Raw genomic sequence first — 15836 nt, forward strand, 5'->3', positions numbered from 1 at the left:
CCATTTGGAAAAAAAAGGTTATTATTCATGAGTTAAGCGCAGCGCTGTGGTCATAAAGATTTAATTATGTCGTTTTCTGCAAATATGTTCAGCCTCTAACACAATCTGCACAATGAGGCTGGCCTGGCACTCAGTCCGACCTGTCCCTTGTCCAAGAAGACAGAGTGCTTCAATAAAGTCTCTCTGCTGACCAAATTCTCTCTACGTGGCACCACCTCCCTCTGAGCAGCTTGTGACTGAATCTCATCTGGGAGATTCATTGTTCTACTCAGACAGAAAGAGAGAGAGAGAGAAGTCAACGTGGAACAGACTGTTTCAATGAAGCTGATTTATCTCAGGTTATTGGTCAAAGCACCAGAAAAGGGATGGACAGAGCTGCCAGGGGAAGAAGATGAGAAAGAGGAGAGTAAATAAGCTCTCGATCAGCAGCTGAAATGCTCTCATGGCTGTATAATTTGTCACTCTTTGATGGAACTGTACTTTCTCACGTAAACACATACACTCCCTACAGCAGAAAGCTTAAGACACAAATCTAAATGGAAATCTAGTTTGCTTGTTCCCCGTAGGTCGACTGTAATTGTCTCTCTATCAGGGTCATTAGGAAAAGAGAATGTTCCAAGTTCATTTCCACAGGGAGACATGTTCAAAATGTGCAGCTCGTGAAGAAGAGAAGCACCAGACTTCCTCAAATGTGGCCTAAAGGGCAAGTCTTGTGCGAGGTACCTACTGTGAGCTGCTGGTCTGATTGGTTATTGACGGCAGCTCAGCACAGAGAGGGGAGAACCGCTCTGCATTGTGCAAGTTACAGATTGCGAAAAGATTTTTGAGAAACACTGAAGTATCCTCAGACCGCTGGCAGGGCAAGATCAAAAGAAAACCGGTCTTCCCCTCTTAGGAAGGTCACAGCAGTACTCTGCCGCGCACTTTTTTAATGATCAGACTTCTGCATGTGGAGTCTCGCTGCACGGTCCTCAAAAGATTAAGTTGTCATCAGTATGAAAAATAGTCTCATACACATTAAAAGTCAAGGCCGGAATTATTAGCATCTTTGTTTTTGCAGCCTTGAGCTGGGTAAACATTGGAGAAGAGAGAGCCATCTTTATTCTCAGAATAAGGGAGCATATTCACATACATTCTTTCCCCGTCTCTGTAACGAGCATATTCCAACCTCAAATCATTCCAAATATGTATGTACAGTCATAAGCATTCAAACATTCAGGCTTGTGTGGAAGACAAATTCTAACTGTACTCCAACATTTTATTTGGACTATTTTTTTTCCACCTCTGCGTTTAACACACTCTACAATCAAAGTATTTAATACCAGCGAGATGGCAGGGGTACAAAAATATGGTGGAAAATACAATCTCTTAATAGCACAGTGTATTTGCTGACATGCTATCTCTTACACCAGCGGGCTCATTTCGTATCACTTAAGATTCATTACCCATGCAGCTAATGCTTTTTGACACACATATGCGCCGAGGCACACGTACACACACTTACTGAAGCAGCTGTGCCACAAGACCCGGTGCTGTACGGCCAAACAGAGAGGATGCAAATGCAAGTTGTCACCCTGGAGAGAGTGAAACGGCTGGGAGAAGTCGTGCGCAGTGGACTTACAGTTTCAACCTGCAGAAAAAAGGCTTAGAAGGTCCTCAGAGTGCAGTTCTTACTGAGGCACTCTGCAGAACACACTTCACTACTGCATAAGATCTGCTACTTCATTCAGTCTCTTCCTCCTATATATATATATTTATATATATAAGCATGTTCCAAACACTCAATCTGAGTCTGAGCAGTCACTGGTCTTGGAGGACTTGTGCTTCCGTTTCTGTTTTCTCCTCTTCTTGTCTTTCTTCTTCTTGTCCTTCCTCTTTTTCCTTTTCTTGCTGCGATGGTGGTCGGACGAGGAGGAGGAAGAGGAGGAGCTGTCAGAGTCGGAGGAAGTGGTGTCCTGAAGCATCTGCTGCAGCTGCTGGATCCTAGAAACCGGAAGGGCAGGGGAGGAGAGGAGAGGAGAGGAGGTGGGATGAGAGTCAAGCACAGGGAGGAAAACACAAATGATGCCGGGGGTTGGCAGGCATCTCAAGTGTCCTTGAGCGAGACTCTGTCTTTGTCCTAGTAGCGGCATTTCCGGACTGTTAGCCAAGTGCCTACTTGTGTTACATATTTCCAGTAATTGCAAACGGTGCCAAAGTACCTGTTAAAACTGCAGGTGTGTGGAGGATTTTTCAGAACATGTCTGGATAATGGGATCATCCTGTCGCTTATATATGAAGCTCAAGCTCAGATGACTAAAACAAATGAGATAAAATTCAGCTAAACCTCAACATGGGGCAAATAACAGAAGCTGTACATTCTGCTTGTTGTTTCACCAGCTAGGGAGACGTCAATAAGGTCGCTTCTTTAACATCTGGTGCATATCGACTTGTCCACGACCAAATAAAGATCAAGAAGCACATCAACACATCACAGAATGAGCGAGGAAGCGACTCACGGCTCATTGTAATATAAAACATTTGTTAAAAAGGAAGGAAAAAGGATCCACAGTTTTGCAGGCTACTGAATTACATGCCCTTTAATAAGCTCATTGAAGTGAACCGACACACAGAGAGTGATGTCAGAAGTCCACATTTTTTAAAGACATCTAGAAACTGTTAACTATTCAGCCTTGAAAGTGTTTCTCTGAGAAAAGGTTGACATGGTCTTGTTAAGTGTCCATCAGGCCTCATTATGTCGGGGTAGATCTCACAGAGCAACATTATCAGGGGGGCGCTGGGGATGTCATGCCACTCTTTAAAAGTGTACCTCTCATCCTCAGAGTGAACTCCATCATAAAGGCACTTCATAACCTAAAACTAAATTATGAAAATGTCTTTATTCCTCAGCTCAAATACTTTGGTTTCCTCAAATGCACTTTCAAAAGAAACAGGTAAAATTCCTGCAAACTGTCAGCAATGAGTTGATTAGCTAGTCAGTGTCCAAGTCCCAGAACGTAGTAACTCACGCAATAAATTCACAATGTACAACAACACATCTAGCTGAAGGCTGCAATACCCAGAAAAAGTGGGACAAACTCTTAAACACCTGAGAATAGTACCTCAAAACAATATAAACAAATGAAAACGGTTAAGAAATGTCCAGAAGATGAGATGGTAAGGGCTGCATAATTAACTGAATATTTAATTGTTTAAAATGTGCGTCTGCTCACAGAAAACAGCCGCTTATAAAAACAAGTTCTTCCTAAACTGACAGCCAGCCACAAGGGGGCGATCAGGATATTTTGGCTTCTCGTCCCTTGGAAACAGATCGATTGGAGGTATTTCAGATTCAGGGCGAGTGATATTAATGAAGAACAGATTATATGCAACAAATGCATGAAACTTGTTTCTGTGCTGCAAAACAACACAACTAACTTGTTCAACCCCCTGAAGAAAACCTCAAACTGCACTATGATAAATGCATGAAGGACAAGAAAAATAGTGTCGCCAACAGTACTTAGCTAAATCCCTGTCAGTGTCAGCACAGGTATCCATAACAGCAATACTTTATGCATTTACGTAATGCATGTGTTTTTTCATTTATTTCAATATTTCGGTACAATTTTCTTTATAATTTGCTTCTAGGAGCTGCACTGCAATTAAGATTTGTACATTAGTAGGAATGTTGCACAACATGAACACTGCATATTTAAACATGATGATGCAATAAAAGTTATTTCCCTAAAATGAATAAATAATATCAATCAAAAGGCCCAAAACAATGCAAAAAAAGGCATTTTGGAAATGCATATTAGAAAACAACTGGTCTTAGCGCATGTGCAAGGAAAAACAAGCTTCCATCTACAATTGCATCATTAAATCTTCTCAAGGACATCTTGAGACACAATACTGTAGGTGCAATTGGAAAGCAAGCTGGAAGAGGTTGGACTGTTTCACTTCCCTTTCAAAGAAGATGCCAAAATTAATGTGGCACAGACACGCAACTCAGACTTCAAAGTGCCACTGGCCTTTGAATAACCTTTTTGTAATGCATGCAAGAAACGCACACACAAGTGTCGGCTGCTCTGCGCATACACACACACACATACACACATATACACACACACACACACACCTACAGCGAGCCTTCATAGTAAACAAACCTCAAATTCAAACACCCCTCGCGTCAAACACTATTTGCTAGAAACCGGTACAAAGAACCAGCCACCAAGAAAATAATTTCCAGGTCATCTGAGAGTGTGCCACTCCGCTGTGGGAAAACTCAAGTGTCTGATCCAACTGCCTGACAGCAACCTCAAAACTGTCTTTTGTCTGTCCTTTCACTCTTTTAAAGTAAGAAAAACTCAGTCTTATTCAGAGAAAATTATATTAAATTATATGAACAACACAAATTAACCCTAGTGCCTCACTTGGGATATTTTTGCTCCAATATTTTTGATAATTAGTTAATGCACATGCCATTCATTTTGGCAAGGGGTGTGAGGTTTTTTTTTTTTAATTTTACTTAATTTTGGAAGTTCAACCTCAAATCCTATAATAACTCTGTAATGAACCGTGTAGCCAAAATACAGACACTTAAGGACAATTAAAAATGTCCCTAAATGGAACCCATGTAGAGAAAATACATGCTAGTTTTAGTTTCTACTCAGGTTATTATTACTGTATTATGGAGCACTGCAGTGTTTAATGCAATGCATCAAAATCAATGTTGCTACTAATTGCTGACACATCCCAGACTGTGAAAATCCCATTTAATGGTGTTTACATGTTACTACAGTGGCATTATGTAAACAAACTGGCATTTAAATGGTTAATATTATGAAAAATAAATTGATATTGGGTAAGTATAATCAAGACTGATGTTGGTTTAGAAAATAATCTCAGCAGCAAATAATATGAATGCATAGCATTTTATAGCAGTTTCAGGAGGAAGACTTTTTTTTTTTTTTACCTCCAAGGTAACAAGTGGGAGTTTAATTTTCATGCTTTTTTATCATTTGTAAACAAACTGGCATTTGGAGGATTTAATCTCTTAAAATTAATTTATATTTGCTAGTTATGATCAGGACTGATGTTGGTTAAAAGATTGAACTCAGTGAACATGAAAAATAATATTCGTATAAAATTTTAAGGCACTTTTTTTGTTATCTAAAGACAAACCACAGCAACTTCTTAATAAAGGTGCAGCACAAAGGTCGAGGAGATGAGAGTTTGTACCTGGTTTCTTTTTCATTCCTTTTGTTTTCCCGAATGATGTCGTACATTGGGTCTTCATGAGCCTAAACGACCGAAACACAAGCTGTCATTACCTTGGAAAGGAGAAAAAAAATCATACCCACTTACAATAAGAGGTGCTGCTATTCACATTAGATCCAGGAAATTATCCCCTCAACACATTCAGACCATTGTACAGATTTTACCGTCATGTCAGCATTTTTAAAAACATCCTTGTGACAATACGAGGTATGAAAATATGACACAGTTGCATTTATGGTAATCATTGCAGAGGCTGTGTGTTCCTGCAGTGGGTATTACACGCTGGAAGCGGCTGTGTGAAGCAGTCTGCTGCACACATGTTCCTCACTGTAAACTAAATATGCCCCAAATATGTTGTTAACCTCAGCCCAGCGCCCAGACACAAACGCTAGTCTCTGTCCCAGCTCCTTGACCTTACCTCAACCCAACCTACATTCTTTAACTGTGGATCATTCTTTGATACTTTCTCTAAATAACTATGGGTGGCCTCACTTTTCGTCTAAGCAGTTAAAACTCACCACTCTGAACTGCTCTAGTTTCTGGTTGCCTTTGATGAAGAAGGGACACTCCCTGTCTCCGGTCCTGTGGCCGTAGCGCTTGCATCTCCAACCTGTGACAAAGGAAGAAAAAAGAACATCTCTGTAGTTGGGAAAGAAAATTCTTGAACCTTGGGAATTGTAGTTGAAATGATCTTAACTCAAGCAGCACTGATAAGCTCTTTCTTGAGCTATTTCAACCACATCTTACAGCCTTGCAGGCTCTGTTGTTAGTTCATTTTCATATACAACTATACATACAACATATACAAATATGACCCCCTGTTATCATATGACTTAAGTTCTGTACAACTGAGCCAACTCAATGACAACTGAGGAAACTGTTCAATGACTCCACTACAAGTAAAAGTCCCACTCAGATTGTCATAATCAAATAATATATTTAATATATATATATATATATATATATATATATATACACACACATATATATAAAATATATATATTTTATATATAAATATATATATTTTATATATATATAAAAATATAAAATTATATATATATTTTTTTTTTAAATATATATATTTATATATATATTTTTATATATATATTATTTGATTATTTGTATGATGCATTTATGAAAGCAATAAGCATCGATTCAATTTTGTAAAGATAGGGCTCATTTTAACTACTTAATATACTGTTTTTCATGTTAAATCTCGACCTGAAAAGTAACTAATATAAAGCTGGCAGCTAAGTGTAGTGGAGCAAGAAGTCAAATATTTGCCTTTAAAATGAAGTGGAGTAGAAGCATAAAGTTACATAACATGGAAATACATAGATACATAGCAGTACAGTACTTGAGTACTAGTTACATTCCACCACTGGTTGAAAGTAATGGAAAAAGGTAGTAAGTGAACCTTGAGTTAAGATTTCATCCACTGTGGTCTCTTTCCAAGGTCATTAGTTATGTAAATATGTCGAACCCTCGCACTTTCATAAAAATAAGCTCTATTTTGATGCTTTTTATGCACATTGTCACCTTATTTACAGTCAAAATACAAAATAATTTCCCATTGTGAATCTATTTATTTTCATTTTCAGCAGGCCACCCAGCATCCTATCGTGGGCCAGATATTTTGAATTGAATTTTGTATTGAATCAGGTAAAGAAAAAGGTTTCCTTGTGTTTATGTACTTTTAAAAAGTCAAAGGAAGAAACTTTGGCGTCACACTCAAACAGTCCCGTCATGTAGTGATGTGTTGCAAAATGTAAGGCTTGTTATTAAGAGACAGCCCTTCAGGCACAAATCTCAAATCACTACTTGTGGCTTCACTGAAAAAATGTGATTTGTGTCAAAATCTCACACTGTTTTAATGTTCAACACTAAAAGTGGCAGTGTAGCTTCTGTGAATAACTCAAGTCTTTGTAAAGTGAGACCACACAAACTCTGCTGATCCTCTAAGAGTAGTGTGTGCAAAACTGTTTGCTTAGGTTTTCCATGTCTATATCATTCACTGTGGCGTCTCTCCATTCCTTCAAAGAGGATGACATATTCAAATATTTTCTCAAAGGATTAAGCAGAGCGGCCAATGCTCAGATTCTGCAGAACAAATGCCAACTTGTGTACAGGGCCTGTGTGTGCGTGCTGCCTCCCTAAGTCCCATGCTGCTGGTGCAGCATGAGAATGAGTGGGACGAAGGAATGAATAGATGGTGAATATAAGGACAGTCTTTGTCTGACCAAAAACACAGAAGGTACGCACCATCAACACCAGTATTAATCTCTAGTAGATTAACAATAAACGTGGTGGTAATTGTCGAGTTCTTGTGCTTCCATTTGTCACCTTTAAAGACCGTCTACTGCCTTCACATGGTGGATATTTACTCCCACCTGCAGCTCCTGAACTTTCCTCGCTGCTGTTACTCCTAAAGCCGATAAGAAACTTTATTTGTATAAAGTGTGCCTTGGAAAAGCATTAGTCCTGTTTTAACTACCCTGCCCAGGCTCCCCATTTCTTTAAGTATTGATTTTAAGGTCCCTTTACTCACATACAAAGCTCTTAATTATATAGCACATTCTTACATTTTGGACTTTTTAATTCCTTATTGAGCAACAAGAGCCCTTAGGTCCTCCGATACTGGTTTTTAACTGATCCTAAAGTAACCCACAAAAACAATTGGGGAAACTTCATTTATCTCTCCCTACACTCCCAACTCAAGCTCTGCTTACCATTAAAAATCAACTGAAGACTTGTTATTAGTATAAGTTTGTTTCTTCTTCTACTACTACCATTTTTACTACTTTTATTGCTCTGCTGTTTATAATATCTTTTATTTTTTTATGAACTTTTATATCTTGTGTATTTGTTTCCTTTGTGTTTTGTTTTTAAATGCCAGACTCCATGTTTGCTTCATTTTATGTATGAAAAATGTGCTAAACAAACAAAGTTTATTATTATTAAAGTAATAACAAAGACCTTTCTACATCTTTTTCATCAAAATCAACAAATATGAGGAATAAATGCAAATGTGGACCGATGAGAAGACACACTGCATATTGTTTTAATCCCAGCAACTCTTTCTTGAGTTCTACATCTTAAATAAAAGATTAATTTAAATGCATTAAAAACCATAAGGGATAAGAGTTAAAAATCGAAAAGTAGCACTTTTCAAAAGAACAATAAAAAAGCCACATAAAAGTCAGAGTCATAGGACAGATTTCCTTCTCTCTTACAAATGTGTGTACTTAAAAATGAAAGCTTGACCTCTGACAACCTGTGTCTGTATGTAGTGTCCCAGAGGTTTTTGGGATATGCAGTTAAAAGGAATACTTCACAACTAAATTGATCATTTGTTTATCAAATAGGGTTAAAAATATTTGTTTATCAAATAGGATTCAGGGTGACTCAAGCTGTCACCCTGAATCAATTAAGAAAACAGAGACAATTCTTTATAATTTGAAGAAAATATGGGCCAAGATTAACAACAGGAAAACTATATCAAAACATCTGTTTATAACCTCTCACAACTCGTTCACACAAGTATAATCCAAATCTTATTTATCAAGCCGTATATTTACAACTTCCCAAACAAAGGCATTTTTGCTCAAATGTTACGATACTAGTGAGTCTCACGCTTGGATGAGTAGTGCACCTGCACAAGTGTGAAGCTATTTTGTATGCGTGTTTAAACAGTAAGGTTCAAGCCAAAATAGTAGAAGAAATAGAAGTCTTGAATAAATAACTGGCTAAAAGAGATTTGGATTAGAAGTGGACGAGTTGTCCTGGACCTGGGGAGACTTCTGTTGGAAAAGCTTAATTTGTTTTTTCATAACATTTCCTAGCAGAAGTCCAAACAGACGGGAAGTGGCAAATATCTTTTCAAAGGTTCTATGTTTCAATATCAATGTATCATTCACAACTCTCTAGCATGAAAATATGCCAGATGGATTGAGTAAAGCTGATATTTATCTTCTTAGGGTCTTGCTGGCTGCAAGGGAAAAGGCCATCACAAAATGCTCGCTCCAAAAAAATGCCCCCACTACAGATACTTTTGTTAATATTGTAAAACATTGCATTTTTTTAGAGCAAATTACTTACTCAATCCGATTTGAAAAAGACCTGGGTGAAAAACGATGGCAGAAATGGCATGGTCATTTGGCCAATGAGTGAGACTGTTTGCACGTGCAGTGTATGATAATTTGTCTTTTGGATATACTGATCCCCCCTGGACCTTGAATATGTGTAATTTAATCAATGTTTTGTATTTGTCCTTAGTTTTACCTTATGTTTCTTGTGCAAAAGATGAAAATGATCTATAAATAAAGTTTTTTAAAAAGAAAGAAGTGAATGAGTTGTGTCAGTTTGTAAACACATTTTTGGACATTTGTTTTTCTGTTAACCCCAATTTACTTAAGTACTGACGATTTGCTCAAAATTGTTCACCATGAAGGTGGAAAAATATAACTTTCTTCACAAATTCAAGGTAAAACGAGGTGAGTAACTGATATACAAACGATCATTTTTGAGGTTGTGGTATCCCTTAACCCTATAAAGCCTGAACCATGAAATAATTGCCAGAAATTTTTTTTTTTTTTTTTAAACCGAGTGCTTATTAACCTGCTGACGAATTTTAAAAAATAAATAAATTGCATATATGAATATCATATTTGATACATCAGGTCTTTTTGTGCAATTTGTTGCTCACAGATTGTTTTTCTTGAACTAACAAAAACATATAAAACCTAACATTTTTAACCTATTAAGACTTTGACTTTTCCTTTTTCCTCAAACATGCAAAATACATATTTTATCCATATAACACAACATCATACATCTGCTGATATGAAGTTTTTTAATGCAGCAATAACTGATCCACTCGTGGAACCTGCATATAATTTTTGCTACATCTGATATTTTTGTGCAATTTGTTGCTCAGTTTGTCTATCTTCAACACATGTATACATCAGGTTTTTGATGATGTAGAGGTCTCAAAAATAACTGTATCTAATATGATACACTTGGCTTTATAGGGTTAAGGATGACACCTCAGGTAAACAGCAGTAAGCAGGACATGCCTCTCTCATTGCAAACTCCAGCTGATATTATTGATCAAGTGTCCCTTTACTCACACTGCATCACCTTCACCTCCTTCCCCAGAGGCATCCACAGCCCTCTGGTTGGGGCGTGAGCCAGGAAGCTCCTCGCTTCTTCATTTCCTGGTTCAGCAGGAATACAGTCCTCTGGTTTGTCCTCATGCTCCTGCAGCAACAACACTGGTGTCAAGTCCCAAACAACCTGTCTCTGGAAAGCTTCTCAGCATTTACTGAATGTCTTAATGTGCGCAATATTACCTTGATGAGTCCTGGTGGAGGTTTCTCATAGCTGCATTGAGATAACACTGACGTTAATTCTTATATAACTGCAGAATTAATTATGTCAAACTCAGCCACAATTCCCCAAAACAAGCTAACACAAGTAAACATTTAACTTTTCAAATAAGTCTTTAACCCTATAAAGCCTGAACCATTAAATAATTGCCAGAATTTTTTTTTTTTTAAAACTTGAGTGTTTATTGAACCTGCTGACAGATAATAAAAAAAATAATCAAAAAACAATAGGGATATATGATTCTAATTTGTATCATATTTGATACATCAGTTCTTTTTGTGCAATTTGTTGCTCGCAGTTTGTTTTTCTTGAACTAACAAAAACATATAAAACCCAACATTTTTAACCTTTTAAGGCTTTACTTTCTTTTAACATTTTCCTCAAACATGCAAAATATTTTTTTCCATATAACACAACATCATACATCTGCTGATATGAAGTTTTCACGCAGCAATGACTGATCCACCAGTGGAACCTGCATATCATTTTTGCTATATCTTGTATTTTTGTGCAATTTGTTGCTCAGTTGTTGTTTTTTTCAACACGTCAGGTTTTTCAGGAAAGAAATATCACACTGATGATGTATAGGTCTCAAAAACTTGTGTATCAAATATGATACACTTGGCTTTATAGGGTTAAGTTACGATTACTAAGCGTGGAAATTAGTTGCAGTTACGACAAGAAAACTGGTTAATTACATGTATAATTGATGCACAAGTTTTCAAGTTTAAACAGAGAAGGTGTCAGTAATATAACTCACAACGTCTCGACGTGTTTCAGTTGTTTCACTTCTTGGATGAGTTTCTTCGTGTTTGTTTTGAGTTTCTCCAGATCCTGTTTGGAGGACTTGTGTCTCTTGTGGTCACGTCGTTCCTCCTTCTCTCTTCTTCGCTTTTTGTCCGACATTGCTCCTAGTTACTGGCAAACAGTGCCCCCGAAAAATCATTAACTTATCAATAATGCTGCATATAATGGAAAGGTGTTAGCTACACGGCGAAAACACGTCGGACAACGTGCTAACATGGTCTCTTTGGTGCTAACCAGCAGCTAACCAGCAGATATTTCTGTGGCGCTGCTGTACTTCCTGTGCAGCTGGGTTGGTTAGTTAAAGTCCAGCGCCACCTGCAGGACAGAGGCGGTAGCACAGGAAGGGCTGGAGGACTGGAAATCTCTAAATACCAGCCAAGGTTATTATAGTTAACGAAAACTAACAAAATAACGAAAACTAAAATTGAAAAAACATTTTCGTTAACTGAAATAAAAATAAAAACTAGAGTTTTAAAAAAAAAAACGATAACTAACTGAAACTGTATTGTGTGGTTACAAAACTAACTAAAACTAACTAAAATTATAGTGAAAATGTCCTTAGTTTTCGTCTTTCTGTCAACTTTTTTCATTCATAATTCAGTGTTTGTATTTCAACATGCAGGAACACATGGTAAATATGTTTACTGAGACTGGGATGTCTACACTCCAACCAAAATACAAAACAGTTAATAACCTTATTGGGGCTGAGATGATAAACCAAAGGAAATGAAGGCACATACCCATTACAAAAAAACTAAAACTAACACTAAAACTAATAAAAACTAAACTAAAACTAAGCATTTTCAAAAAATAAAAACTAAACTAAAACTAGAAAACTCACTCTAAAAACTAACTAAAACTAACTGAATTTGAAAACAAAAATTCACAACGAAATTAAAACTAAAACTAATGAAAAATACAAAACTATTATAACCTTGATACCAGCGGTAGAGATCCTTTATTTAAATAAAAGCAGAGGTGGAAAAAGTATTCAGATCCCTTACTGAAGTAAAAGTACTAATACCACACTGTGAAATTACTCCACTACAAGTAAAAGTCCTGCATTCAAAATGTACTTAAGTGAAAGTACAAAAGTATCAGCATCAAAATGTACTTAAAGTATCAAAAGTAAAAGTACTTGTTATGCAGAATGGAGCCACTTAGATTGTTTTATATATTCCAAATATCAAATTTTATATTATTATTATTATTATTGATGCATTTATGTATACAGCGTTTTAATTTTCTCAAGGTAGGGCTCATATTGACTATTTAATATTCTGTTATGAGGTTTATTTAAAAAAGTGTCTAATCACCTAAATTTATTGTGTTTTTTATGTTAAACCTCGAGTGAAAAGTAACTAAAGCTGTCAGCTAAATGTAGTGGAGTAAAAAGTACAATATTTGCCTCAAAATGTAGTGAAGTAGAAGTATAAAGTGACATAAAATGGAAATACTCAAGTAAAGTACAAGTACCTCAAAATTGTACTTAAGTACAGTACTTGAGTAAAAGTACTTAGTTACTTTCCACCACTGAATAAAAGTACTAATATCACACTACAAAAATAATCTGAAAAAGTAATATTAACGTATTTAACCCTTTATCGGGCGAAGAACCATATTTGGTAACTATATCAAAATGGGGTCCCCATGTCTCTCTGACTTCTCAAATTTACTAGATTAAAGTGCCTAGTCTACAAGAAAAAAATGTGTAGATTTAAGAGATTTAAAGTGGCAAATCTGCTTGAAAAAAATTTCAGATTTATGAGACAAAAGTGGGGAAAAAACAACTTTTTTCTCGCAGATCCACCACTTTAAATCTCATAAATCTGCACATTTTTCTGGTACATTTGACACCTGAATCTCGTAAACTTTTTTTCTCAAAATGTTATCCCTCTCTCCCGGGTCCGTATGTTTTGGGTTTTTTTACACATTCTGGCAGTATGTAGGGTTGAAATTTGGAATTTGCAAGAATTTAATTAAAGTGTGGAAGTATAATCAGGAAAATGAACTGAAAATGAACAGAAAAATGTCACCTGTGATCACGGATGTAATTTTTTGGGGGGACACAGGGGACATGTCCCCTGCCTTTTTTTAAAAGGTCCTTTTTGAAAGTGGACATAAGAGACTTCTTTAGAAGTCAAAGTGTAAATTACTCAGATTACACCATCCTGCAACTCCCAATAAAGCAGCATCCACTTCAAGATCCTCCTCATCAATTACAAAGCTCTCAATAATCTTGTAAAGTGTCTTTGAGTTTTAAAGTGGAAATAAATAAAATGTATTAATATTATTATTTTCAACTGTAGAACCTCAGCAATGCAGAGGTTTTTTTTTTTTAAAAAAAAGCTTATATTTAATGGCAAAGAGATACACTTTTGATTATTTTTATTCGTTATTTTCATGTGTGTTGAAAGGCAGCAACTGTTTAAAAAACACCAACAATTAAAGATTTTGGGAAAAATACAATTAAACCTCAGATTACAAATGTGATTTTATACATCCATACTCATGATAATTGTGAAACTAAGTTTTTTCCTCTATAACCATAACATAAAAATTGATGATTGTTACATTGTCACATTGTTCATCAATATATTTTTGTAGAGTAGAGATGCAGAAGGAGAGGCGGAAGGAGAAATAGGTCAAAAAGGTCAAACCAAAAAAGGGAACAGTAAATTTAAAAGTAACAATAGAAGACTAGACGAACTACTAGAAAACACAGTGAACTGAAAGAGTTTGAGTTTTATTAAAGATAATTGTGCCCCCTCCCCACCTCTAAAATCAAAATTTCGTCCATGCCTGTGATTGTTACACTTTTTTTACACAGTGACCCATAAAGTTGAAATAATTTTGTTTTCAGACACAATCCTCTGTTAATTGTGGTTTCATTATCATTGTGATATGTTTCAAAGAGATTGATTGATGCAGTTTTGAGAAGATGTACACTTTATCTGTCAATAAATCACATTGTCACAATCATTTCATGGAAAGAGCTAAATAACTAATATTTATTTATTCCAACTTTTTTCATGTATTAGGTTATTGTTACTCATGCATTAATGTAAAGGCAGCATTTTACTGTAGTAGCTGGTCAGGGTGGAAGTCATTTTGAGCTCATAACTGATGATACATTTTTTTTATTGCAGATTCATCCATTGATTATTTCTACAATAATTGATTGATTGATTGATTGATTGATTGATTGATTGATTGATTGATTGATTGATTGATTGATTGATTGATTGATTGATTGATTGATTGATTGATTGATTGGGCTGTAAAAAATAGTGAAAATAGGGAGGAATACTGTCAAAAGAACCCAAACTGGCCCCTTTACAGTGGTTGTTTTGTACAACTAACAGTACAAATCCAAAATATTTAAACAACAACAACAACAACAACAACAACAACAACAACTGCATTAAAGTAATTAAAAGGAAATTAGAAAATATTTGCACTTGAGAAGTGGGAACCGAGAAATGTTTTATATTTCTATGTATGAAAAAGTAATTCGTTTGACCATACATTGGCTACATTTTTGCAGTTAAAATTTTCACATTTTCTGTGCAAAAAAATCTTTAATTTGTAACGTTTCTGGTAGCTAAAGCCGTCAGATAAATGTCATGAAGTAAAAAGTACAATATTTCCCTCTCAAATATAATGGAGTAGAAGTAGAAAGCTGCATGAAAAGAAAAGACTAATATAAGTACCTTAAAATTGTACTTAGCACTATGAAAGAGCACATTACAGTACTGTTCTTAAGAACAATTTTGAGGTACTTTGAGTATTTCCATTTTTAGCTACATTTTGAGGCAAATGTACTTTTTGGTGGACATTATTTTAATAACTTTAGTTTATTTTATGGATTAAGTTAAATACCAAATATATTAGAACTAAAACTTATTTATCCATAAGTGAAATTCTTTAGCTACCAGTTAGTATATTCAGAAAAAAAACACACTTATAGCAGGTGCAACATTAAAGTAACAAACATTATTAGTCAGTAATATACTTTATTCTAAAACAGGCCATTCTGAGTACTTTTACTTAATCCACTTAAAGTATATTTAGATAATATTTACTTAAGGAACAGTTTAAATTGCAGGATTTTGACTAAGTTTTGCATATAAATTAATTTGTATTTTATTTTATTTTACTCTGTAGATATTTTTAATGTTATATCAATGGTGCAAATATTTGTTGGTCGGTCTGTTGGTGTAAAGACTCCTGGCATAGAACAACCTCAGTGAATACAGCTGGATTAATGACATATTTCACATCTATATCTGACATGGACATTGAAATCTGCAAGACTAAAGTTGCAGCATACATATTTTTCAAGCATTCATTTCAGAGAAAGTAAGAATAAAGAGCAGAGG

At 35.6% G+C, this 15836-nt stretch overlaps 1 protein-coding gene across 1 annotated transcript; it reads right to left on the reverse strand.

Moving 5' to 3' along the window:
• Nucleotides 1-1036: 1036 nt before the first annotated feature.
• rp9 (RP9 pre-mRNA splicing factor) lies at nt 1037-11728 on the reverse strand. Its single transcript, XM_059350774.1, has 6 exons — nt 11408-11728; nt 10611-10641; nt 10389-10518; nt 5778-5869; nt 5221-5282; nt 1037-1983 (listed from the first exon to the last, which is right to left on the reverse strand). Exons 1-6 carry the CDS (start codon nt 11551-11553, stop codon nt 1782-1784), a joined length of 663 nt encoding a protein of 220 aa, XP_059206757.1. The 5' UTR covers nt 11554-11728; the 3' UTR covers nt 1037-1781.
• Nucleotides 11729-15836: the final 4108 nt, after the last annotated feature.

The sequence above is a fragment of the Centropristis striata genome, chromosome 14, assembly GCF_030273125.1.
Source record: "Centropristis striata isolate RG_2023a ecotype Rhode Island chromosome 14, C.striata_1.0, whole genome shotgun sequence".
Lineage (NCBI taxonomy): Eukaryota > Metazoa > Chordata > Actinopteri > Perciformes > Serranidae > Centropristis > Centropristis striata.

Excerpts from the sequence above, each read along its gene's own strand:
- rp9 (XM_059350774.1), bottom strand. The coding sequence starts at position 11,553 with ATGTCGGACAAAAAGCGAAGAAGAGAGAAGGAGGAACGACGTGACCAC. Across the intron at positions 5,870-10,388 it reads GGAGGTGAAGGTGATGCAGT|GTTGGAGATGCAAGCGCTAC; the intron begins GTGAGTAAAGGG and ends CCTTTGTCACAG. Across the intron at positions 1,984-5,220 it reads AGGAATGAAAAAGAAACCAG|GATCCAGCAGCTGCAGCAGA; the intron begins GTACAAACTCTC and ends TCCGGTTTCTAG.